This window comes from Polyergus mexicanus, unplaced genomic scaffold, assembly GCF_030449975.1.
Source record: "Polyergus mexicanus isolate NDT 795.1 unplaced genomic scaffold, iyPolMexi1.0 SCAF_25, whole genome shotgun sequence".
NCBI lineage: Eukaryota > Metazoa > Arthropoda > Insecta > Hymenoptera > Formicidae > Polyergus > Polyergus mexicanus.
Genome location: NW_027223345.1, coordinates 1,276,419 through 1,301,460, shown reverse-complemented (window position 1 = coordinate 1,301,460; position 25,042 = coordinate 1,276,419). Strand labels below are relative to the sequence as shown.

At 30.2% G+C, this 25,042-nt stretch overlaps 2 protein-coding genes across 2 annotated transcripts; both read right to left on the bottom strand.

Annotated features, from left to right (window-relative positions):
• Positions 1–1,889: 1,889 nt before the first annotated feature.
• LOC138943043 (probable polyketide synthase 7) lies at positions 1,890–24,176 on the bottom strand. Its single transcript, XM_070313562.1, has 9 exons — positions 24,005–24,176; positions 23,575–23,825; positions 23,204–23,435; positions 22,478–22,896; positions 3,847–4,039; positions 3,411–3,661; positions 2,996–3,227; positions 2,270–2,688; positions 1,890–2,016 (listed from the first exon to the last, which is right to left on the bottom strand). The coding sequence occupies exons 1-9, from the start codon at positions 24,174–24,176 to the stop codon at positions 1,966–1,968; spliced, it is 2,220 nt and encodes a 739-aa protein (XP_070169663.1). The 3' UTR covers positions 1,890–1,965.
• Positions 10,076–18,390, bottom strand: LOC138943031 (fatty acid synthase-like). The gene is made up of 13 exons (XM_070313549.1): positions 18,241–18,390; positions 17,597–17,914; positions 16,796–17,301; positions 16,328–16,632; positions 15,690–16,091; positions 14,575–15,593; positions 14,198–14,442; positions 13,262–13,955; positions 12,168–12,996; positions 11,485–11,960; positions 11,097–11,348; positions 10,294–10,545; positions 10,076–10,216 (listed from the first exon to the last, which is right to left on the bottom strand). The coding sequence occupies exons 1-13, from the start codon at positions 18,388–18,390 to the stop codon at positions 10,124–10,126; spliced, it is 5,541 nt and encodes a 1,846-aa protein (XP_070169650.1). The 3' UTR covers positions 10,076–10,123.
• Positions 24,177–25,042: the final 866 nt, after the last annotated feature.

The window sequence follows — 25,042 nt, the reverse complement described above, 5'->3', positions numbered from 1 at the left end:
CATTAAGCTCGGAGAAGACAAAAGTGATGGTATTCGAAAAGGGGAAAGGAAGAACAAAGAAGAGGAGATGGAAATGGGGAGAGGAAGAATTGGAGGAAGTAAAAGAGTTTAGCTATTTAGGATACATTATGCAAAAAAATGGAGGAGCGGAGAAACATATCTTAGAAAGAAGAAGAAAAGCAATGATTGCAATGAAGAAAACGTGGAGCATAGGAGAGAGATTATTTAGGGAGGACTACATAAGAAGAATGAAGATGTTTGAAGCATTGGTGGAGAGTGTGAGTTTGTTTGGAGCAGAAATATGGGGATGGAGAAAAGAGGAAAGACTGGACGGGATTCAGAGAAAATACGTAAAATGGATACTAGGTCTGGAAAGGACAACGCCGAATTACATAGTAGTAGAGGAAGGAAAGTTAGTGAAGATTAAAGAGAAGGCGTTGAAAAGAGCACTGAAGTACGAAGAGAAAATAGGAACAACGAGGAAGAAACTGGTGGAAGAATGCTGGAAAGAGAGGAAGAAAGAGTGGGGGGCAGGAAGAGAAGGAAAATGGGCGAGAATAAGGAGGAAAATATTAGAGGAGGAAGGAGAGGGTACTGAGATAAGAGAAGGAAGCAGAGAAGAGGAGGAAAACACAGTACAAAAAATAATAGGGAAGATAAGAGAGAAAGAAAAGGCGGAAAGAAGGAAAAAGATAGAAGAGTCTACGTACAACAGAGAATACAAGAAGATAATAAAAGAAGAGAGAGCAGAATATCTAAGTAAGAGAATGAAGCAAAAAGATAGAAAAACGATAGCAAGGTTCAGGTGCGGCAATGAAGCAAGAGAAAAAGAATACTGGAAAGCAGAAGAGGAAAAAGTATGCAGGCTATGTAAGAAAGAGGTAGAAAGCATGTGGCATGTACTCAAGGAATGTGAAAAGACGGGACAGAAAGAGGAGATAGAAAAAGTGTTGGGGGAGGATGGACAAGGGCTGATAGTACTAAGGAGAATAGAAGAAGAAAGGAAGAAGGCGGCAGAGGAAGGATAGAGATGCGTTTATATTTATTTGTATATTTATTATTTTGATTTTGATTGTGTTTTTGATTCTTGATTTTATTTTATTTTATTTTATTTTATTGTAAAGTTTATCCAATTCTATTTTATATAGCCCCAGCGTCAATTGGAATTTGAATTATGAATTTGATTTTGGTTTTAATTTTGATTTTAATTTTAATTTTAATTTTAATTTTAGTTTTAATTTTAGTTTTAGTTTTAATTCTAGATTTAATCGAGTTCCTATTAAAGGCAAATCTAAGTTTAAATTTAAATTTAAATTTATATATAAGCGCAGAGTGGATGAAGAAAATTGTGTAACCGGAAGTTCGTCCTAAGCCGAAAGGCAAGGACTAAGCTCAAATAAATAATAATAAACATATTAATATATGATTTTATATAATGTCTAATTATCTAATGGTCATTTTATGACCAAAACTTATCATCATTTTGTTACTTAGGGTTAAGGCTTTAAATCTATTTAAATATATACTTTTATATGAATGGCCAAAAGCTGCAGAATTTGTTCGGTTTTTGCTGACAATCTGCTATCAGATTGTCTTGCGCAGATCTTGGTCGATTTTTGCCATCAATTTGGCGTCAAATCATGTCAAGCTTTGCTCGGTTTTTGCCGTCAATTTGCTGTCAGGTTATGTCAACAAGCTTTGTCACCAAAACACAAGCTTAATGCGGACACAGATGGCACTGGATTTGTTACCAAGTTTTGAGCGAATTTGATGCCAATTTGGCAACAATTTGTTATCAAATTGCTTACTGGGGTATATTTACTCTTTGACTTTTGTTTATGACCATTTTTATGACCGTTGTTATTGTTATTGTGCCGACCGTACCAACATTGGTCGTCATTATATTGTAAACAATCGATAATATACAAATGACGTTTGGACGTTGTTCACTAATTTGTACAGATTCTACGCGGGTTTTAGTGAGCCTTCCATTCTGGTTATTAATTTGGAATTTAACTGCAACAACAAATGTGGGGTATGTCGGGTTATATAATTCCAATTTAATTTCTACATATTTATATCTATGCTGAAGATGGAGCAAAAACAGTCCGACTACATTGTTAATGCACATTTGTTAATAAAACTTAACAATAATAAGTTTGCGCACCAATACCCGCGCCTTAGCTCTTATCTGTCAGTATTCCCATTTAATTGTTTGTACTCTAAGCTTATTGCTGTTATTATTAACCCTATTTTGTTGTAAATTCACCTTTGCAATTTGACAAAGACCGCTAACTGGCTCTGAATGTCCCATATTTGACTTCACTGAACCCAATAACAGAGGAAGTTGTCTTTTAGCGCATATAGCTTCATCTATGGCTCGAAGTTCCACTGGATCGCCGGCTAGAGTACCAGTTGCATGAGCCTCTATGTAAGATAATTCAAGAGGCGAAATATCACATTCTTTGTAAAATTCTTCCAATAATATTTTTTGCTTATCAAATGATGGAAAGGTAATTCCTTCTTTTTTAAAGCCATCGCAGTTGGTTTTACCATAGACAAAGGTCGCATAGATTCTTCTTGCATCCTTTGCCTTTTGTAGGTATACTACTACAGCTGCATCACTACGCATGTAACCAGAGCCTTCTTCATCGTAAGGTTTACAGTAACCATCATTAGATAAAACTCCTAAAAATAATATTAACAGTTTATGTTTATAGTTCATTGATTCAATAGATATAAAAGATATAATTATGTTTCCAGTTTCTCTAATAATATACCAAGTACTTGAAAAATTCAATGTGGATATATATATAAGCGAATTAATTGTATCATTCGAAAACAAAAACTGCTACATTCAACAAAACATGAATTAACAAACATTATTATTATATATTGTAAATATTATTATTTTTATAAATGTATTAATAAATATTTATTCTATTTAACAACGTAACACACAACTCTGAACACAATAATATTATTTTTCACATACCCAAACGAAAAAGCTGGTAAATCATATTAGGATGGGCGCACAAATTGACACTAGCGACAATAGCCGCTTCGCAAATGCCAGATCGAATCATTCTGTAAGCTTCCACCATAGCGAAATGACTCGAGCTACTTGCAGTATCGATATTATACGATGGTCCAGTAACGCCGAGCCAATAAGAAATTCTGTTTGCTATCACGCCTTTATTGCATCCAAGAATGGGTAATCCAGCAATCTATTAACAATTATGTGTGTTATGAAACAATTTTCATATAAATATTTTCCTCATATTTAGCAATAGGTTTGTATACGTATTAATATATTTATACACACACTTTTAGGAACGCGTTTGTTTTATCAATTTCTGATATTAAGTTATTTAGAGAATAACTAATGAATTTAGAGAATAACTACATACCTGAGGTTTGTCGTATACTAATCCTATATATGTATCACAAAAATTTATTGCTGTGATAACGCTTGTATTAGTTCCCTGTAATTCTACTGGATTTATACCCCCATCAATAATCGCTTCATAGGTATGCTCAAGTAACATTCTGCATCCAGGATCAATCACATCAGCTTCTTCGAGCGAAATATTAAAAAATTCTGCGTCAAATTTTTGTATATTATTCATGTTTCCTATTCGAGGAGGCATCTCGACGACATCTGTTAAAATTTAAAATAATTTGGATAAATATAATATTATTATATTGTTAAGTCATGAATAATAAATTATACTAAAATATACTTAATGACATATTTTATATATGTATGTAATTTTATTTATTTATGTAAATTATTTATTTTATATGTGGATTTTTCCAAATAATTTTGAGAAAAAATTTTATTACAGTTGTTCCAACGTTGATGATCGCTCGAACCAAGATCGATTTTATTGAAAAGATTGTCCTGAAATTCTTTTATGTTGTTAGAATTAGGAAATCGTCCGGCAATGCCAGAGATAACTATTTCTTCTTCAGCATCTACGCTGACATATGGATTGAACCGCTTGTTATTTTCCATTTTCCACAAAGTCAAGTCATTCTGAAAAAAGATATCAGAACTTTATTTCAGTGTTACATCAAACGACGCGGCAACGTCGCGACGCCAAGTATATAAAAAAATTTCTTCCGGCTTGTCAACAGTTTTGCCTGTGTACAGGGGCCGCGGTGCTATCAAGTAGCTTATCCGGAGTTTTACGTCTCAGAAACTTTCGATTAAAATTCTTCAGGAATGAAAGCCGTAATCAAAAATCTAACGGCATTTTTCTTATACAATGTGGATGCAAGGTTTCGGTTGCGTCCAATTTGAATAAGATTGGTGCAGTCAATCCTGAGGAAAGATAATCGTATACCTGAATTGATATTTCTTTCAGCTTTAAACAACTCACGTACCTATGCTCGCACGCACACACGCAAAGCGATTTTGTCCCTCAAACGATGTTCACATTGCTCATGTACGATTATTCGCTTGAATATGCAGAATGTTTTAAGAGACAAGATCATATGTGGATGCGTGTACATACGTGTGAGATAATAATAATGTATATTCATATTAAATAATGCTTCGTAATAAAAAAAATCCTTTCTAATGCTTTCTATATTTTGATATTTATTCACTTACACAATTTATATTATTATTGATTATACAGTTTGTATACAGTTTAACATCTATATTAAAATTATACCTATAAAATACCTATACAGTTTAACTTCTGGATTAAAACTATATCTGTAAAAATAAAATCATATCGTGTTTTAAAATCTGTTGAATGATTGACAATAAGAGATTGCGCATTAAGACACTTCGTGACTACGTCCGTTCAAATTCATTATAGTATATATAAGCTTTGTAAAAATATACTTACTCTTTATATAATTCCTTTCATAAAAATTTCATTTCTATTAAATAAATCTTTAAAAAAATCACATCCATGTATATACTGTATAATGTGGTAATTTATATTTTTCAGAGAAAATATGAATTTTTACAAAAAGCAGTGACGTCCCACTAAAAAAGACATTACAAAGGTAAAAAAAAATACGCCAAGTACATAAAAAATATTTCAACTTGCGTACGCAACAAAAAGCTTAAAAAATTATTTGCTTCTAAAAAACAGTTGTAGCCGCGCCTTCGATTTACACGTCCACATTAACAGAATTTATTTGTTTCGCCGATCGGAGAGATAGGACGTAATTGATTTGTCCGGGTTTAGTTTGTTGAACAGTATTTATTCCTTTCGACACCAACTCCCGGACCGTCTTAGGTAATCGCACGCGACAGCAAGATATGAGCGGACACGCGAATTATCGTTTAATTATAACTTTATGAGCGTTAGGCGTTCGGTGTGCTCCCGGTGAAGGCTTGCGACGAAGTGTCTTAACGAAAAACCTTCTCTGCGATCCACGTACAATAGTCCTGGTTGATACGGGTGCTACAAAAAAGGAGGAATTTCGATCGTTCGATTCCGAGAGCCAATCGGCTATCGACAACGAGGTGTTTGTCAGAATCGAACGATACGAAGAAACCGCAAAAACGGAATGAAAACAAGGCTTCGCACGTAACGTCTCGCTTTAGAACGTTCGAGAAACAAAATTAATAATATAATTTATAAAACGCTTACTTTCTTGAACAACAGTTTATAAAAAAATTTTTTTTTTTTTAAATAAAAAATTTGAAAAATAGCTTATAAAAAATTTTCCTCTAAAAAATAAAAAACCTTAAAAATTAAAAAATAAATATTAAAACGGAACGAAAAGGATTAAAGTTAAAGTGACATATAGAAACTTGGCGTGCCCAGGTTGCATTATAAATCATATATTGTATTTTTATTAATATATTGATAATGATTTCTGATAATCTTTTGCAAATTTTTATTTCAGATCGGGCACGCCAAGTTTCTATATGTCACTTTAACTTTAATCCTTTTCGTTCCGGGCCTATCTGATAAAGCTTATGATTAATTTCAAAACAAATCGATCAGTTTGGCAAGGGGCATTTTTAAATTTGAAATTGGGCTCGATGTGATCGAAATTATTGCAATAGGAGTTAAGTAGTTATATGATTTACTATCTGTAATAAAATCTGCAATATAATAGTGTTATTTTATATATTATACAAAATATTAATTTGGAAGGGGAACATAGGTAAACATAATAATGTAATTTTTTAATAAAAATATAATGCATTTTAATTTTCCCCAGAGGATCTATAATATTTCTATAAATGCAAGATTGATTTTATGACAAATACTATTTCAATTTACAAATCTTCCCAAACTGAATTACTCCTAAGTACTTGGCTAATTAATTATTGATTTCATATTTAGTTTTTATTGTTTATTTTTTAGGGATATACATATATATATGTATTTAGAATAACAGAAAATAAAATTTTAAAAACTGTTTTTGAAACAACGGAAAATTTAGCATAAAATGTATAGAAAAAGAGAATAGTCGTACAATTTTAAATTGCTTATGGTTTTCCAAGTAAATATATGGACCGTTTATTTTGAAAGTGGTGTAAGTCCTTTTTTTTAAAAAATGAGATATGACGTAATTTATGCTTAATTTAGTGTAAACTTTTTGTTTATAACTAGTTAGTATTTAATATCTTAAAAAATACCAATGCTTTGTTCAATTTAAAATTGGCCGGTAAAAGAAATTGCGTAACCATTGATTATGAAAGTGGTGTAAGTCCAATTTCCATCACGATGCCAGGCCTATTACATACGAAAAATATAAGGATATGCAGCAGCTATTACGTTATATACCTCCTGTGCATCATGAATATTTCAAAACACTGCCACATGAAGAGCATAAATAATTAATAATACCAATATCTTGTGTTAAGTTTAACAATATATAAATATAATTAACGTTCAAAATAAAAAATACTAATTCTATTTTATTTTTTGTTATTATTTATAAACAAAATTGGATTAATATGAAATATATTTTAAGTGATATTTGTTATTTCAAAATTGAAATTAAATGATATTTACAATTGACTAATTATGAAAGTGGCGTAAGTCCATTTGCAGCCTGAAAATATATATTATTTTAGTTAAATTCGCCTAAAAGAAATTTATATAATCAAATTACATATTGATAAATTTTAGTACAAACATTCCCAGACTTCACATAATTAACCTATATTTTTTAATTGTCAGATCTGCTAACATTTAATTTTCTCGAAACAAAAGAAAATGGACTTGCACCACTTTCAAAATAAACGGTCCATATATAAAATAAAAGTTTTTTAAAGTTTTCTAATCAATGACTTAATAGTAGTATAACAAGATGGGTTAATTATTCATAAATTCAACATCATTATTTAGGAATTTGCCGATAAAGAAAAAGTTCTTTCTCTAAAATAAATTATGACTATACAAATGTATCATTATTATGTAAGAATAATTATTAAAAGACATAAAGTGTAGCATTATTATCAAGAAACAAAAAAGATTACCAAATTTTGAATTTTAAGATACAGAAAAGCAGATTTGAACAAAATAATTAGCAGAATGAAAACATAGCACAGATATTTAGAATATTTAAAGCGAAAAGAAGACCGTTAAAACTATAAACTTTATTTCAAGTTTGCTCAAATTGTGCGCACTATATTATGTACATAATTCAGTTATATGTAGAAATAATCTTTGAGATCATTTACTTAAAAATTAAAAAATATATTTATGAAAAAAAAAACAAGAAAAATTTATACTCACCACGTTGAATTTCTAAATAATTTTTTTTTCTTTTTTGACTAACAGTAACTCTATTAAAAACAGAACTTTATAAACTTGACTAATATAATGACAACCTATACAACAGAGCAAAACATGCCATACTATCCGTAAAATCAGATATGAACTGTGTGATAATCACTCAATATATAACAGATTCACTTCCGGGGAAAAAAACAGAAATCAGTACAATTATACATTCAACTCACTTTACATATTGTGTTAAAGTTCAGCGGCTACGCAATCACAAACGTGCGAGTTAATATATTTTAAAAATTATATTCAAATGCGGGATGCATTGTTTGTTCAAACTTATGCGCAGTTATAAAACATATGCGCAGTTATAAAAAAATCAAAAAAATACGCAATAAATTTTTTTTGCGTTGAAAATATTAAGTTATTCATTAAATAATATTTTTGGTAACAAATTTTATTGCATTTAAAGCTTTTAATAGTTTTGCACATTTTTCAAAATTATCATATTTTTATTAAATATCTCGTTTGTTAATTATTTTTAAGGAAAAAGATTTAAAAATCATAAAAATGTAAAAATTAAAAAACATATAACGCGTTTAAAGATATATCTATTTATACATACACATGCAGAGTGTGCACGGGCAGTAATAATCGTATCACCGTATGCGAATTAAACGCGAGTGGAGATAATTATATGGCCCCGATTAAGAACTGATTAGACAAGCCTTAATTAGTGATCGAATCTTGATGAGAGTACATCCGATCAGGATCTGAGTTGTTTGGTAACGCAATGTCCATATCGGGAATTGATCTGAGGATCTTACCGGAAATCTGGTTTACCATGGTACATAATCGAGATTCTTATCGGGTGATTATGAGGTATAAGTTTATTCATTATATAATGCAAGTAAATGTAATACAAATAATTTTGATAAAGTTTATATATATTTATATAATCTAGCAATGGATATTGATTTAACATGTTTCATAAATGTAATAAAACGGAACAAACATAAACAAAGTAATACCTTTTAGTACGTACAATCCTTCATTATTGTACATTATAGAGTTTTGAATATCTCTTTTTAATGGTAAAAAATTATCTTTTTTAAAAGAATGCGAGATAACATCTGAAACACCTCAATAAATTTTTATATTCACATTATGGCATTCCTGAGAAGATCCTTATTAAATCCCGACCAAAATGATTTCGTTAGCTGGTAATAAAAAAAAGTTTATTTGGACCCGTTCATGCCCTATTCGGGCCAAACCTACTAGACCCGAAGAAAACCTTATCAAGGTACATCGGATATACTTCTACTCGGATAGATCGAGTAGGAAAATTCTGTACTATTCTGCAAGTTTTGCAATAATTATAGAGAAATTAATTTTAAAACAACTGCCAATTCGCGCGAGGACAAGCACATGCCGAGAAGAGACATTTTAGGCCCAATTGCACCGATGTTACTTTGGCTATAAGCAAGCCTTAAAACATTTGGTTTTGGTCTGTGATAATAACTAATATTATTTGGCTTTTGTTTTTAGATTTTAGACTATAATTTAATCATGGATTTACTTATATTTAATAACATTTTTTTTTCATTACTGTAATGCATACCTAATCACTGATCAAATTTTATCCCTTATTTTAGCTATCGTGTATATGTGTAGTAAAACTATTAATTTTAAGAATCTTGATTCTTAATTTTTTGCAATAGAAAATGCAATATAAAATAGATTATTCATTCATTTAAATTAGCATGTTACACGTGGTATCAAGGTCTATCGGATGCACATATTTTTTAAATATTTAAATAAATCAAAGTAAATATGATAAGTATAATATCCTTAATACGTTGGGCTCTTACACTGGGCCATTATATCCCATTCTTAATAGACATCACTTTATATTAGCAAATTTGTGGAAATATTTAAATTAGATTAATAATTTTGAATCTTATATGTATATTAAAACTAAAACAAAATATTAATTATTATTAATAATTAATAATTAATAATAATAAATTAATAATCAAGTTTAATTATGTATTGCGTCTAGCAATCTCGTAAAATTGGAAAATGTTCTTTTTCGCCGCGTACTTATACTCGCACGGATTAGTCAATTTTTTAAAATTAATTTCTCATTAATTATGGCAAAATGATAGAAAACTTCCCTACTCGTCCCGCTGTACAGTGGTACCCGTGCTACAGTTATTATCGGACAAACAGCATACTCATATAAACAAATATATATACATCTAACTTTTATTTTGTCAAATACTTTTACACGTATTCACATTTTTACAAATATTATATATTTTTTTAATAGAAACATATTTGATTATATAATTCTTCCAATAATATTCTTTAAGTGATAATTTAATATTGATACAAAGCTATTTATTTTAGAATTCTTCGTTAATAAATGGTGCCACTTTGTCCATCATTGTAATATGAGAACCTTGTACGTAATGTATTTTCACTGCACCTTCAGTAACCTAAAGATAATTTCTCTTGTAAAAAATATCTTAAAAATGATGAAATGTGTTTGTGTACTCTTTAATCAAAAGTTTACCTTATGTAAACCATAATCCTGTTCAGGAAAAGTGATAGGCATAAGTGTAGGTTTTAACAGTATTATAGATGATTTTAAAGGTGGCAAGAAAGATATATCATAATCTTGTATAGCCAATAGATGATCGCAAACTGTTGTAAATAAGAATTTTTGATTTTCAACACTTAATACATTGGTCTTCTCCGGAAAATGAGCTGTAAATAATTCTAATTTTTCCTCCCATGTACTGCACTTATTCAGCTCTAACGCAGACTGTAAATAATATATTGTATTTTATATAAATACTAATAAAATGATAATCTACACTTAAAATTGAGACTATATTTTCACATTTCGAACAAACTACATGTTCATATTCTTATTACTTAATTACTTTTTCTGTTTTGAACAACGTAAGTCAAATTATTTTATCTTTTAATTATTAGCCATAATTTGTAGTCAAGGATTATTGTTTCAATTTGATATCCATTTTACACATGTGCTCAAAAAATAGACATTATATTTCAATCATTGCAAATATTATATAATTCTTATATACTATCATTATTATCATTCTTTCTTACTCATTGAAAACTATTTAAACGAGTCCTTCAAAGCTTCTATAATTTGTATTATATGTAAATAAGATATTACCTTATAAAAGATATTTTATCATATAAAAGTGCATAAGGCATTCAGAATATTTAAATATTTTAATAAATAATTTTTTATACATTTTCATATATGTTAATCGTATATAAACACTATTACGTAAACCGTTTTCGTAGTAAAAAATCATAGTTTGGTCTCAATAATTGACTTACCATTTCATTGTCAGATTCGAAATACATTTTCATGAAATTAAGTAGAATGGCATTTTGTGGTTCTTGTTGTGAAGTATAATTATGAAATTCAACCAAAAATTTTAACCAATCAGGAGCTCCATCTATAAGTAATAACCGTCCAACGAAATTCTTAGCTTCTAATAATCTTGCTAACTCAATAGCAATTAAGGATCCAAATGAATAACCCACTATTAAAAATTCTTTTCGATCTTCCATTTTCTCCATTATGTACTAAAAAAATAAACATAAGCATATATAAAATAGTATATAAAGAAAAAGTGAGAGCGTGTGTATAATCAAATATTATCATTTAAATACACAGCAATTTAAGTAATGATTTCAAATAGATTATCTTATAATTACATACAGGCAGAAGATATGCTGCTGATTTCATTATTGAAAAAGTAACGTCCGGCATATTAAGTGCACCGTGTTGCAAACATATCGCCAAAGATTTAATTTCCGATTCTATCAATTTATATACGCTTGCAGATCCGTCGATTCCTGGTATAAGAAATATTATGTTTTCAGCAACTTCCCTTTTTGTATCAAGTTCTACATAAATATCTGGACTGAAATCAGAATCCTTAAGTTTTCGTGTTAATAATTCGAAACCGTCCAAATTATTTGTAGCAGCTTCAGTAGCATCGTACGTCTTGTCTTGCTCGGTTGCATTTGTCATTTTTCGAAGTCCAGCAAAGGTGAGATTTCGAATATCTTGTTCTGTCAATAAAATATCAAATTCTCTCGCCAATGTCTGTTTAATTTCTACCGCCATCATTGAATCCATGCCTAGCTCAGCCAGTATCACGTTTGGCGCAACTATGTTTATATTTGTTAATCCTATTTTAAAAATTATATATTTTGATATAATTTTAAACAAACATTATTTTATCTTAACAACTATTGAAGCCTACATTTCTTGTATCTTCTTTAATGCACTTTGTTATATCAATATAATATATTTTTAATAACATTATTGAATAAAAATTTTTTTTCTATAAATGTTTCGTCACAAATTTTTTATATTACAGTTGTTTACAAACTCACCCATAATATTTGCAACCGCTTCAAGTGGATTCATTGCTTGGTTAGAATTTTTTTTCTCAGCAACAACCATGCTGCTTACGATTGGCCGATCTTGTAGTAAAAATATTTCTAATGTGTCCAAACAAGAGGATATTGTTTGTTGCAATGTACCTCCAATAACAAGTTCTTCGTCATTTTCTTGCATATCTGCGACAAGCCCAACTTCACCAATTGCACCCCACTGTATAGCCAAACTATGTAAACCTTCCTTCATTCTTCTTTCACAAATTCTTTCCATTACGGAATTTGCCATTCCGTAATTTGTTTGGCCTGCGTTACCTCTTCCGCATGAAACGGAAGAAAAAACGACAAAATGTTGAAGCTGAGTGCATATTGTTCTCGATAATTCGTCCATCTTTTTCGTCGTCCATGCCTTTGACACGAAAGACTCTTCGAATATTTCCGGGGACTGATTCTTGAATATGCCATCTTTCAACACTACTGCGAGATTGAATATAGCATCCACAGGACCTTGTTCTTCGGCAAATTTTAATATAGATTCGCAGTCTTTATATCTCGAAGTATCAATAGCTGTAACGATTTGTACATTTATACCATAAGATTGCCATAATGTTACTCTTGATCGCTGATACCCGTTCCTTATTCCAGTTCGCGATGTCACTACAAGATTTTTTGCACCACGTAAAATCAGCCAATCAATTAATTCTAGACCAAAACCACCTAGACCACCCAAAACGATATAGCATTTATGTTCCAGGCAGTAGTACCGGGGATGTGCGAGTATAGGTGCATCCAAGAGTTCATCTTCTTTATGAATTTTTATCATTATCTGCAAATACTACTAATTTATTAGGATATTTATCCTTAAATGTATGTTCGTTATTTTTTGTAAATTCTCAAAAAAGGGTAGACAGTTTTTGTTCTCTGTATGTTGTTTTTCATATTAAATATTAATAAAAACTGTCTTTATTTTTTGTTTATGGAATATATATATATATATATATATATATATATATATATATCATATTTTTTGAGAATTTAATATTTCAATTCTAGTTACTCTCTATTGTACATATACCAAAAAATGATCATACCTTGCCAATATGCTTTCCAGCAGCCATATATCTAAACGCAGCTTCTATTTCATCTCTTTCAAAGATTTTTCTGCACAATGGTTTGATAGCTCCTTGCTTTAAACCTTCTATTAATTTATTCGACAATATCATCTTACTTTCTGGTCTGGCACAAAAAGAATTGTCCAATATTATACTGTAGAAACTAATGCCTTTTGAGAAAGCAGATATTTCTAAAGGATTATTGGAAATCATATCAAACTTTCCAATTTTGAGGAAACGACCACCTTTTGCTAAGCAACGGATGGATGCTTGCAGTTTTTCTTCAGATAAAGAATTCAATACGATATCTACTCCGCGACCCTCCGTCTTCTGCATAATCATTTGTTCAAAACTCGTGTCTTGAGAGTTTCCGATACGATCCTCGGAAATAGAAGGAAATGTTTCTCTTATAAAGTGTCGTTTCTTCATATTCCCAACCGTTGTAAACACCTCGCAACCTTCGTAAAGTGCAAGGTGAATTGCTGCTTGACCAACGCCTCCCGTACCAGAATGAATTAACACTTTGTCGCCTTTCTTCACTTTACCTCTCAAATACAAAGCATAATAGCATGTACTATATACGCAAGGAACCGTGGCGGCGTCTTCCATCGTCCACTCATCAGGTATGATCCAACTGAGATATTTATCAGCTTTACAAATATTTGCGAATCCACTAAAAATAGTCATTTCTATTATTATATTATTATATTAAAATTACATTTAAAAAATCTTTTTTATCTTAAACATTCTGTATGTATTGTAGTAAAGTAATACAAAGAAACTTGCAAGATATAACAATTTTTTCAATTTTTTTACTTCATCAATAGTTTCTTTAATTTAAATATAAAAAAATATGTTAAACAGTTTATTTACTAAAAATATATTAATTGACATCTGTGCGTATGACTATCTTACCCATTTGAACACAATCCCATTATTCTTTGTCCATTTTTATTAAAACCAACAAATTCCATTCCGAATAAAATGCTATTATTTTGTTCGAAAGAGGCGACAGAAGTCGAAATGAGTCTACCACTAGCTATCATGATATCTCTAAAATTGATAGACGCATAGACTATTCTTATCAGATTTTCCTCGTTATTGTTGACCAAAGATATTCTGTTTTGCACCCAACAAAAAGTGCTGAGATTACCTCGCACCTAAAATAAATAAATATAATCATTATTTTAATCCTATTAAAATTACATTAAATCATTACTCAATCATTATAAATAAAAATATCACAAAGCATTATTGCAATTTTTCTTATATACTGAATCTTTTTGACGTACCATTTGAGAAACATAAGCACTCTGTACGAGTTTTGGTTGTAGTAATGGTAATGGAAAATGCCTGTAAGAACCCCAAATGCTACCAGAACGTATAACATTGATGGGTAAATCCAGCTGTAGTTGCCTTATGTACAACGATTCTCGCAATGAAAAAGTAGGCGCATCTCTATCTTGAATGAATACACCTCTAATCATTTTACCGTCCGGTTCTTTACGCAAACAATTTACAAGACCGATTAGTCCGCATTCGAAGTCCCCTTCTGCGACGACTATAATTCTCGTAGTTTCATTTTCCCTGTCCATGAATGATTTAAGTCTGTCTATCCATGAGAATTCATAATTGTTTACATGCACAATCTGTAGATTCCTCTTATTAATATCGTGTATTTTCCTTAATAATATAATTGTCTTATCGTTGGTGCGTTTCTCCAAAATTACTTTTAACCCATACTTATCAAGACATGAGTAGTCGTAGATAGCATTGAATTCTTCGAATGTTAGAAGAAATCCCTTTGGCATCATGACAGATAATAATTGTTCATATAATTTGTTTTTATTTTTTGTTAAAATTCCGAAACCTAGAATCATCAAACAATTTTCATTTTTCGTCAGTTTATCGAATTCTATTGTAGAAATATTATCAGGCAAAGCGATATCTTTGAACCGCTCGTGTGTTGCTACCAGTTTGATATCGGATTGAATTTGCGGTAAATCATCTAGAACTTTATTCACAAATAAACAATTTAAATCCTCCGGCATCACTTGATCGCTATTTTCCACAAATTCGATGATTTTTACATTTATCATATTGTAACACTCGAGTGCAATATGCACCGACATTCTTGTTGTATCCTCTAAAGACATTACATCTAGATCCCGATAAGCAACAAACTTGTATTCTTCAAGAATAGGATGAATCGCTCTTTGTTGGCGAGATATAGCTGTAGCCACGACGCCGCTTACTTCAATTCCTCCGGATATCAAAGCATCTAAATGCTTATAATTTTGTACAAGGATTTCTGCAATATGACACAATAGCGCGAATTTATACATATATTTTTCGAAAAATGATATTGGGCTAAATATTGTGCTTATTTATATTACTGTAAACATACGATTTTCTTCATTTGGAAGCTTTACAATTTTTTTCATATGAGATTCTGGGTCGATTACTACTTTACGAATTCTTGTTGGTACGAAGAGACTTCTCGAATCCAGTCCTAAAATCATCATCTGTAACATGTTGTCAATAAATGTTACCCAGTTGTCAGTCCAGACAATATGACCATTCTTTCCCCTAATTGACGCGCTTTTTAATCCACGAAATTCGCCAGTATATTGATAACCACGAAGCTTCAATTCTTTATAGATATCTTTCGTACTCATCTTCTCTTCATCATTATCATTTCGATCAATAAATGTAGTACATATTTTCTCGTCTTCGATATTAATTGGAATTCGTACTGTTCCAGTAACGACAGCATTGCTTCCTTCGATTATCTCGAATTTGCCACTACCTGTAAAAATATCGATATCAATTTCTTGTAAACGCAGTTAGTGCTAATATTGCATTTCCTGCTCAAATCTGGGGTCACACTATAGATAGATTGCTCTAATGGTTTATTTATTGGATACAAATCTTACCTCAATTTATATTTTATACAATCTTATCTTTTACTTATATTTTATGTAAAAATTTTTTATTTTTTTGTATATTTCTTATTTGCAAGATTAATTAAATTATACTATTTACCTGTTTGAATCATAAGAGTTAAATCGACTGGACTTTGTTTTGATAATATTGTCGAGTGTAGAAAATTGACATCTTCAAATATAATTGGAATATCGAGATAATTTTGTTTTTTTAACCAGCCTATCATTTGCCATATAAGTAAAAGATATCCTGCAGCCGGTAATAAATTTCTTCCATTAACAACATGTCCAGTCATATATATAAAATCTTCTTCTAACACATTAATAGTAACAATTACTTCTCCTTTGTGAATTGTTCTTTGTCCGATATAACGATACGTATACCAATCTTTGGAATGATCCCATCTACAATAATTATCATTAATCAAACAATATATAAAATATTAGTTCGCGTTTCTTTTACCGTCGTTAAAAATAATATAATTTAATTTTCTGCTTTATAAAATTTCACTATTTTTCTATAGCCAATATGACTGAAAAATCTTGTGTTATATTAAGTAGAATTTACCTTATAAGGTGAGAAATCATCGGTGTGCCACGACTTACAGGAAACTTAACTTCAGGATATAAATTTGCGATTTGCGGCTGCAATCCTGCGTTATAAAGTTTACCAATTCCGTATAAAAATATTTCAATATTTGGTTTGTGAGAGAATCTGTATAAGGCGACATTTGTCACTGTTGTCTCTAAGGAATCATTAAGAATGTATTGCAAAATGTCGTGCGGCGCTATCTCAATCGTCACTGCGTCGTTTGGAATAAAGCGCAGAGTTTCTGAAAATAATACCGGTGCTAGCAAATAGTTTGCATAATATTCGGCTACACTTGACTTTGGAGATGCGCCGAACCATTCATAATACTCATTCAACACACTCAACCACTTTGCGCTTGGAGACGCTTGTTGTGGCAGTATTTGATTCAAGTATTCCAAAAGTTTAACTCTTGCGGGCTCGACATAACGACTATGAAAAGGTATACGTCCGAAGGAAATTTCTTTTACAGGAATATTGTCATTCTGAATAAAAATAAACTTTATCATTTATTTGAAATTAAACATATAATTGTAAGCATACACGGAAAATAATTAGTTGCTGCAGCTAAAAACTGCACGCGGTAACTAGATTTAAGACGTAATACAATATATGTACAGCGAACATCTTAGCTGTGATACCTATTTATTAGGTATAGTAGCAAATTATTTTGTTAGAGTTTAGAAATTTATTTAGCAAACCATGATTAGCTATGGTAGCGAACATTCTTTTTCCGTGTATAGATAGATTATTTAATACTATTTAAGCGTTTTTACAAACCTGTAACATAGCGAGGAATGTTCTTACAGAGGTCGTTGGTCCACTCACGATAAAATTACGTGAATTATTGTAACAAGCTATATCTATATCCGATGGACAGATATTTTTCATAATTTTAGAATCGACATTAATTTCAGCCATTAAGCCATCTATTATTTTTGAGTTAAGAAATGCTAAGCCGATATAATATGCCAACATGATCGTTTCTTCGGCCGTCAAACATCCATCGGCATATCCACAAATCAACTCGCCAATAGAATGACCTATTATAATATCAGGAGTGATACCAATGCTTGTTAAAAGATCAACTATTCCGATCTGTAATACGTATAATTTTTATTACAACTTTCTAATATACTTTTCTGTTGAATAATATTATAAAATATTATAAATTTAGAATTCTGAATATTATTATATACATGTAATAATCTCTCTTTGAGAAATGTCTCTTCTTGAGAGATGTCTCTCCTTCGGAGATTCTCTTTTTGATTTTAATTCTATATTTTACAAATAACTTTAGTTTTTTATAAAATATTAATCTTTAAATATAAATCTCTTTGTAAAAAATTATAGAATTAGACAATACAAAAGAATACTGCAACATATATAGACGATATATTTTATTTATAAATATACGTTTATACCTGTAATCCAATAAGGCCTACAAATAAATTGACGATGTTATCGACAATATCTTTGTCTTTATTTGTTAGAATATCTGTCACCGATATACCGTGAGGTCTCAACATTTTATCGCAATTCTGGACTGCTTTAATGAATGCTGGAAACTTCATTAAAGCTCGACCTACCAATATTTTAAAAAAATATTCGTATATAATTACATTATTTTATAATGTTGTGTAATACATTGTCTTAAATAATAATTTTATCTAATTGATTTAAACATATATATATAAAATCTTTGAAAAATTGTTTATCTTTATTTTACAAATTTTTCCTACACTATTATTACTATTTTAGTTTAGTTTAATCAAAATTTAGTTATCATACTTAATAAATGTAACTTATAAAATTACAAAATTTGCAAACTAGAGAGATATATTATATACTTGTTAACTTTGTTTCATGTTTTAACAAATACTTAAGAATGTTAATATATGTGTAAATTAAAAATTGTTAAATGTTCCAAAAATGCGAGCAAACATATTGCATATTAATAATTGTTGAATATTCCATTGTAATGTGATACTTTTGTGATTTATTTACCCATGTTAAAACACTGAAATCCAATTCCAGAAAATATGAAACAAATCGGTCTTCTCGTACATACGTTGCGTTTCATTTCAATTATTGCGTTATCGGATATGTTAGATCCAGCAATCATATATCCCCTGTAGAAATGTCCTTTTATATTGTCACTATGAATATGATGTAGCAAAGAGATATATTCTACATCTATTGGCCGGCTCTGTACCTGTAGAGATATCGTTACTAATCGTAAATATACGATAATTATTTTATATCTTAATCAAGCGACGCGGTAGCGTCGCGACGCCAAGTACATAAAAAATTCTTTCCGGCTTGACATCAGTTTTGCCTATATACAAGGGTCGCGGCGCTATCAAGTAGCTTTCAGATTACTCTTAAAGTTAATTTAAAAAAAGTTTATATATTTATACAGGATATCTGGTAAAGATTGTGCCAACATTTGTGAGCGGGTAGTAAACTCAGCACTAAGTAAACTAAGCAGAAAAGTCCTGTACCATTTTTTCCTATAACGCTTAATAAAAAAATTATTATTAAATAAAGCCTTGCTAAAAAATTTTTCACATCCGTGCATTCCGTCAAACTTTGCAATTTTCAGTATGCCAAACATTCCTTCAGATTACAGAAGTAGGGATGCATCGCAAGCAAATAATGGAGATACATTCTTAAAGTAGAAACGTTAAGCTTTATTTAAAAAAAAAATTATTTATTCTTCAGATAATTTTTCGTGAAGTGATCGACAGTGAATGTTGGTCAATTTTCGACAAATATTTTCTATGGCATAATTTTTTTAAGCAGTGTATATTATAATCATGATACATATGTATATATGGTACATATATAAATATCTTATTTTTAATTATAAATCTTTGAAATTTGCACAAAACTAATATTCTATTTTTAAACTGAATAATGGCTACATTAACTATGAATGCGTTTGCTTCAACAGATGCAATATACCTTAGATCTGTTAATAATACTCTCCTCTTTTCTCCGCTTTTACTGGTTTAAAATAAACTTGAATTTATCTTCAACTTTCACATTTAGATTCTATTATTAGAATTAATAATTTAAAATAATTAATATACTTTAATTAAATGTAATTTAAGTTATAACAATAATTTTTTTAAATTTTTTATATAAATTTAAGCAGTCTCATTAATCTTTTCTCCCTTTCATTTTATAATAATACATTTTTTATTCCTTACGTTCATTATTCAATATTTGCATATTTTTTTATAATACTAAATTATTGCTATTTTGAAGTACTACATATAAGTATTATATCGTGTAGTTTTTCTCGTACTTCTTTTTATTTTAATATATTATCTTATATATATTTTTTGCATTTAATATATTATCATAAATTTGTTTAATGTATTTGTGTTTTTGTGCGTGCAATACACGTGAAATTATTTCTTTATGATTTTTTGTTAACGAAAAGTTTAATTTTCTAAATAATTTAAAATGACAGTAATAACATACAAGCTAAGCATAAGAAAGATTAGATTATCTGTGAAATAAATTGTAATGTATACTTACGTCTTCTAATATAATTTTAACTGCTTCCTCCGTACATCCAGATATAGCTACGAGTCTAGGTAAATTATCGTCTCCTCCATTATTGACTTTAATTGTTGAATTTGATTTCAGTAATATGTGGCAATTAGCACCGCCAAATCCGAAGGAATTGATACCGATATAACCACCCTTACATTCTATCGGTTCAGTGACTACATTTATTCTTCCTTCAATGATAGCAGCCATATTTTTTCGTGAATGTTTAAAATGTATAGTAGGAGCCATTATACCAGTTTCCATCGCTATTAAAATCTTTATCCCAAAATAACATTTAAATAAAAAAAATATGTGGTACATGTGGCATTATATTATATTATGTAGTTGTATTAACCTTATTTTGCCAAATATAAAAAGTTGATATATTTGAAAATTTAAATTTAAATTCTAAAAATTTAGATGGAATTAAAAAATTAATTAAAATTAATTAATGCATTTGTATTTACTTCGTTTTATGATTTGTTTTTGTGATCTGTACGTATTTCCTCTATAATGGAAAACTTGCCAAAAATTCAAGAATTGATTGATCGGGAAACTTAAATTTGAATTTGATTTTAAAGTTTGAATTGAATTTAAAGATTAAGTAAATTTGCCGCATTAGCCTTTCTCTTATGGTACCCAGTCAGCCAGATCTGTTCTAACAGATATTGCCAAGTGCTTGCTACAAATTATTGTCAGCAAAAAGGCTACAAATTTGGTACAAGAGTTGTTATTACCGATTAAGCTGGCAGATTGCCGGCAAGAATCAAGCAAAGCTTGCTAACATAACTACACAGCAAATTGGCGGCAGAAACCGAGCAAAGCTTGCTGACATGACTGACATCAGATTGTCGGCAAAAACTGAGCAGGATCTGGAGTGCGCAATCTGATGGCAAATTGGCAGCAAAAACCGAACAAAATCTGCAGCTTATTACAAAGTATTATAAAATAGTTCAGTCGCTTATCGCTATGCGGCGCGTTATTCATTATCTATACCCGTATTCAAATTCTTGTCATGAGTGTATATAAAGCCTACAAAATGCTAATAATATTATAATATATATATTTCTATCAGTTCAATTTTTGACATAATTCTTATATAGGAAATTCAGATATTGAATTGATTTTTGGCAAATCGGACAGATAATTGTTCGGTTTTCACTTATTCAAAACAATTTCTGTCCAAAAAGATCTTTAATTTTATAAATTAAGTTATTTGAATTTACTTATATGTTTTAACATATTAATATATGATTTTATATAATGTCTAATTATCTAATGGTCATTTTATGACCAAAACTTATCATCATTTTGTTACTTAGGGTTAAGGCTTTAAATCTATTTAAATATATACTTTTATATGAATGGCCAAAAGCTGCAGAATTTGTTCGGTTTTTGCTGACAATCTGCTATCAGATTGTCTTGCGCAGATCTTGGTCGATTTTTGCCATCAATTTGGCGTCAAATCATGTCAAGCTTTGCTCGGTTTTTGCCGTCAATTTGCTGTCAGGTTATGTCAACAAGCTTTGTCACCAAAACACAAGCTTAATGCGGACACAGATGGCACTGGATTTGTTACCAAGTTTTGAGCGAATTTGATGCCAATTTGGCAACAATTTGTTATCAAATTGCTTACTGGGGTATATTTACTCTTTGACTTTTGTTTATGACCATTTTTATGACCGTTGTTATTGTTATTGTGCCGACCGTACCAACATTGGTCGTCATTATATTGTAAACAATCGATAATATACAAATGACGTTTGGACGTTGTTCACTAATTTGTACAGATTCTACGCGGGTTTTAGTGAGCCTTCCATTCTGGTTATTAATTTGGAATTTAACTGCAACAACAAATGTGGGGTATGTCGGGTTATATAATTCCAATTTAATTTCTACATATTTATATCTATGCTGAAGATGGAGCAAAAACAGTCCGACTACATTGTTAATGCACATTTGTTAATAAAACTTAACAATAATAAGTTTGCGCACCAATACCCGCGCCTTAGCTCTTATCTGTCAGTATTCCCATTTAATTGTTTGTACTCTAAGCTTATTGCTGTTATTATTAACCCTATTTTGTTGTAAATTCACCTTTGCAATTTGACAAAGACCGCTAACTGGCTCTGAATGTCCCATATTTGACTTCACTGAACCCAATAACAGAGGAAGTTGTCTTTTAGCGCATATAGCTTCATCTATGGCTCGAAGTTCCACTGGATCGCCGGCTAGAGTACCAGTTGCATGAGCCTCTATGTAAGATAATTCAAGAGGCGAAATATCACATTCTTTGTAAAATTCTTCCAATAATATTTTTTGCTTATCAAATGATGGAAAGGTAATTCCTTCTTTTTTAAAGCCATCGCAGTTGGTTTTACCATAGACAAAGGTCGCATAGATTCTTCTTGCATCCTTTGCCTTTTGTAGGTATACTACTACAGCTGCATCACTACGCATGTAACCAGAGCCTTCTTCATCGTAAGGTTTACAGTAACCATCATTAGATAAAACTCCTAAAAATAATATTAACAGTTTATGTTTATAGTTCATTGATTCAATAGATATAAAAGATATAATTATGTTTCCAGTTTCTCTAATAATATACCAAGTACTTGAAAAATTCAATGTGGATATATATATAAGCGAATTAATTGTATCATTCGAAAACAAAAACTGCTACATTCAACAAAACATGAATTAACAAACATTATTATTATATATTGTAAATATTATTATTTTTATAAATGTATTAATAAATATTTATTCTATTTAACAACGTAACACACAACTCTGAACACAATAATATTATTTTTCACATACCCAAACGAAAAAGCTGGTAAATCATATTAGGATGGGCGCACAAATTGACACTAGCGACAATAGCCGCTTCGCAAATGCCAGATCGAATCATTCTGTAAGCTTCCACCATAGCGAAATGACTCGAGCTACTTGCAGTATCGATATTATACGATGGTCCAGTAACGCCGAGCCAATAAGAAATTCTGTTTGCTATCACGCCTTTATTGCATCCAAGAATGGGTAATCCAGCAATCTATTAACAATTATGAAACAATTTTCATATAAATATTTTTTCTTATGTATTAATATAATTATATACTTTTAAAAACGCATTTGTTTTATCAATTTCTGATATTAAGTTATTGAGAGAATAAACAATGTGAACCACATACCTGAGATTTTTTGTATACTAAATCTGTAGATGTATCACAAGCACATATTGCTGAGATAACGCTTGTATTTGTTCCTTGTAATTCTACGGGGTTTATACCCGCATCAATAATCGCTTCATAGGTATGCTCAAGTAACATTCTGCATCCAGGCTCAATCATCTGAGCTTCTTCGATCGATATATTAAAAAATTCTGCGTCAAATTTTTGTATATTATTCATTTTTCCTATTCGAGGAGGCATCTCGAAGATATCTTAAAATTCAAAATAATTTGGATAATTATATTATCATATTATTAAGTCATGAATAATAAATTATACTAAAAAATTATACTTAATGACATATTTTAAATATGTAATTTTATTTATTTATGTAAATTAATTATTTTATATGTGGATTTCCCCAAATAATTTTGAGAAAAAATTTTATTACAGTTGTTCCAACGTTGATGATCGCTCGAACCAAGATCGATTTTATTGAAAAGATTGTCCTGAAATTCTTTTATGTTGTTAGAATTAGGAAATCGTCCGGCAATGCCAGAGATAACTATTTCTTCTTCAGCATCTACGCTGACATATGGATTGAACCGCTTGTTAGTTTCCATTTTCCACAAAGTCAAGTAATTCTGAAAAGAGATATCAGAATTTTATTTCAGTGTTACTGTCAAGCGACGCGGTAACGTCGCGACGCCAAGTTCAATATATAAAAAAATTTCTTCCGGTTGTCAATAGTTTTGCCTATGTACAGGGGCTGCGGTTCTATCAAGTAGGTTATCCGGAGTTTTACGTCTCAGAAACAATCGATTAAAAATCTTCAGGAATGAAAGCCGTAATCAAAAATCTAACGGCACTTTTCTTATACAATGTGGATGCAAGGTTTCGGTTGCGTCCAATTTGAATAAGATTGGTGCAATCAATCCTGAGGAAAGATAATCGTATACCTGAATTGATATTTCTTTCAGCTTTAGACAACTCACGTACCTATGCTCGCACGCACACACACAAAGCGATTTTGTCCCACAAGCGATGTTCACATTGCTCATGTACGATTATTCGCTTGAATGTGCAGAATGTTTTAAGAGACAAGATCATATGTGGATGCGGGTACATACGTGTGAGAAAATAATAATGTATATTCATATTAAATAATGCTTCGTAATAAAAAAATTCCTTTCTATTGCTTTCTATATTTTGATATTTATTCACTTATACCATTTATATATTATTATTGATTATACAGTTTGTATACAGTTTAACATTTATATTAAAATTATACCTATAAAATACCTATACAGTTTAACTTCTGGATTAAAACTATATCTGTAAAAATAAAATCATATCGTGTTTTAAAATCTGTTGAATAATTGACAATAAGAGATTGCGCATTAAGACACTTCGTGACTGCGTCCGCTCAAATTCATTATGGTATATATAAGCTTTGTAAAAATATTTACTCTTTATATAATCCCTT

Coding starts and splice junctions, on each gene's coding strand:
- LOC138943031 (XM_070313549.1), bottom strand. CDS start 18,390: ATGAAGTTTCCAGCATTCATTAAAGCAGTCCAGAATTGCGATAAAATG. Junction 16,092..16,327: donor AACTCTTATGATTCAAACAG/GTAAATAGTATA, acceptor ATATTTTTACAG/GTAGTGGCAAATTCGAGATA. Junction 13,956..14,197: donor ATGGGATTGTGTTCAAATGG/GTAAGATAGTCA, acceptor GACTATTTTTAG/TGGATTCGCAAATATTTGTA.
- LOC138943043 (XM_070313562.1), bottom strand. CDS start 24,176: ATGGAAACTAACAAGCGGTTCAATCCATATGTCAGCGTAGATGCTGAA. Junction 22,897..23,203: donor TTACCAGCTTTTTCGTTTGG/GTATGTGAAAAA, acceptor TATTATTTTTAG/GAGTTTTATCTAATGATGGT. Junction 2,689..2,995: donor TTACCAGCTTTTTCGTTTGG/GTATGTGAAAAA, acceptor TATTATTTTTAG/GAGTTTTATCTAATGATGGT.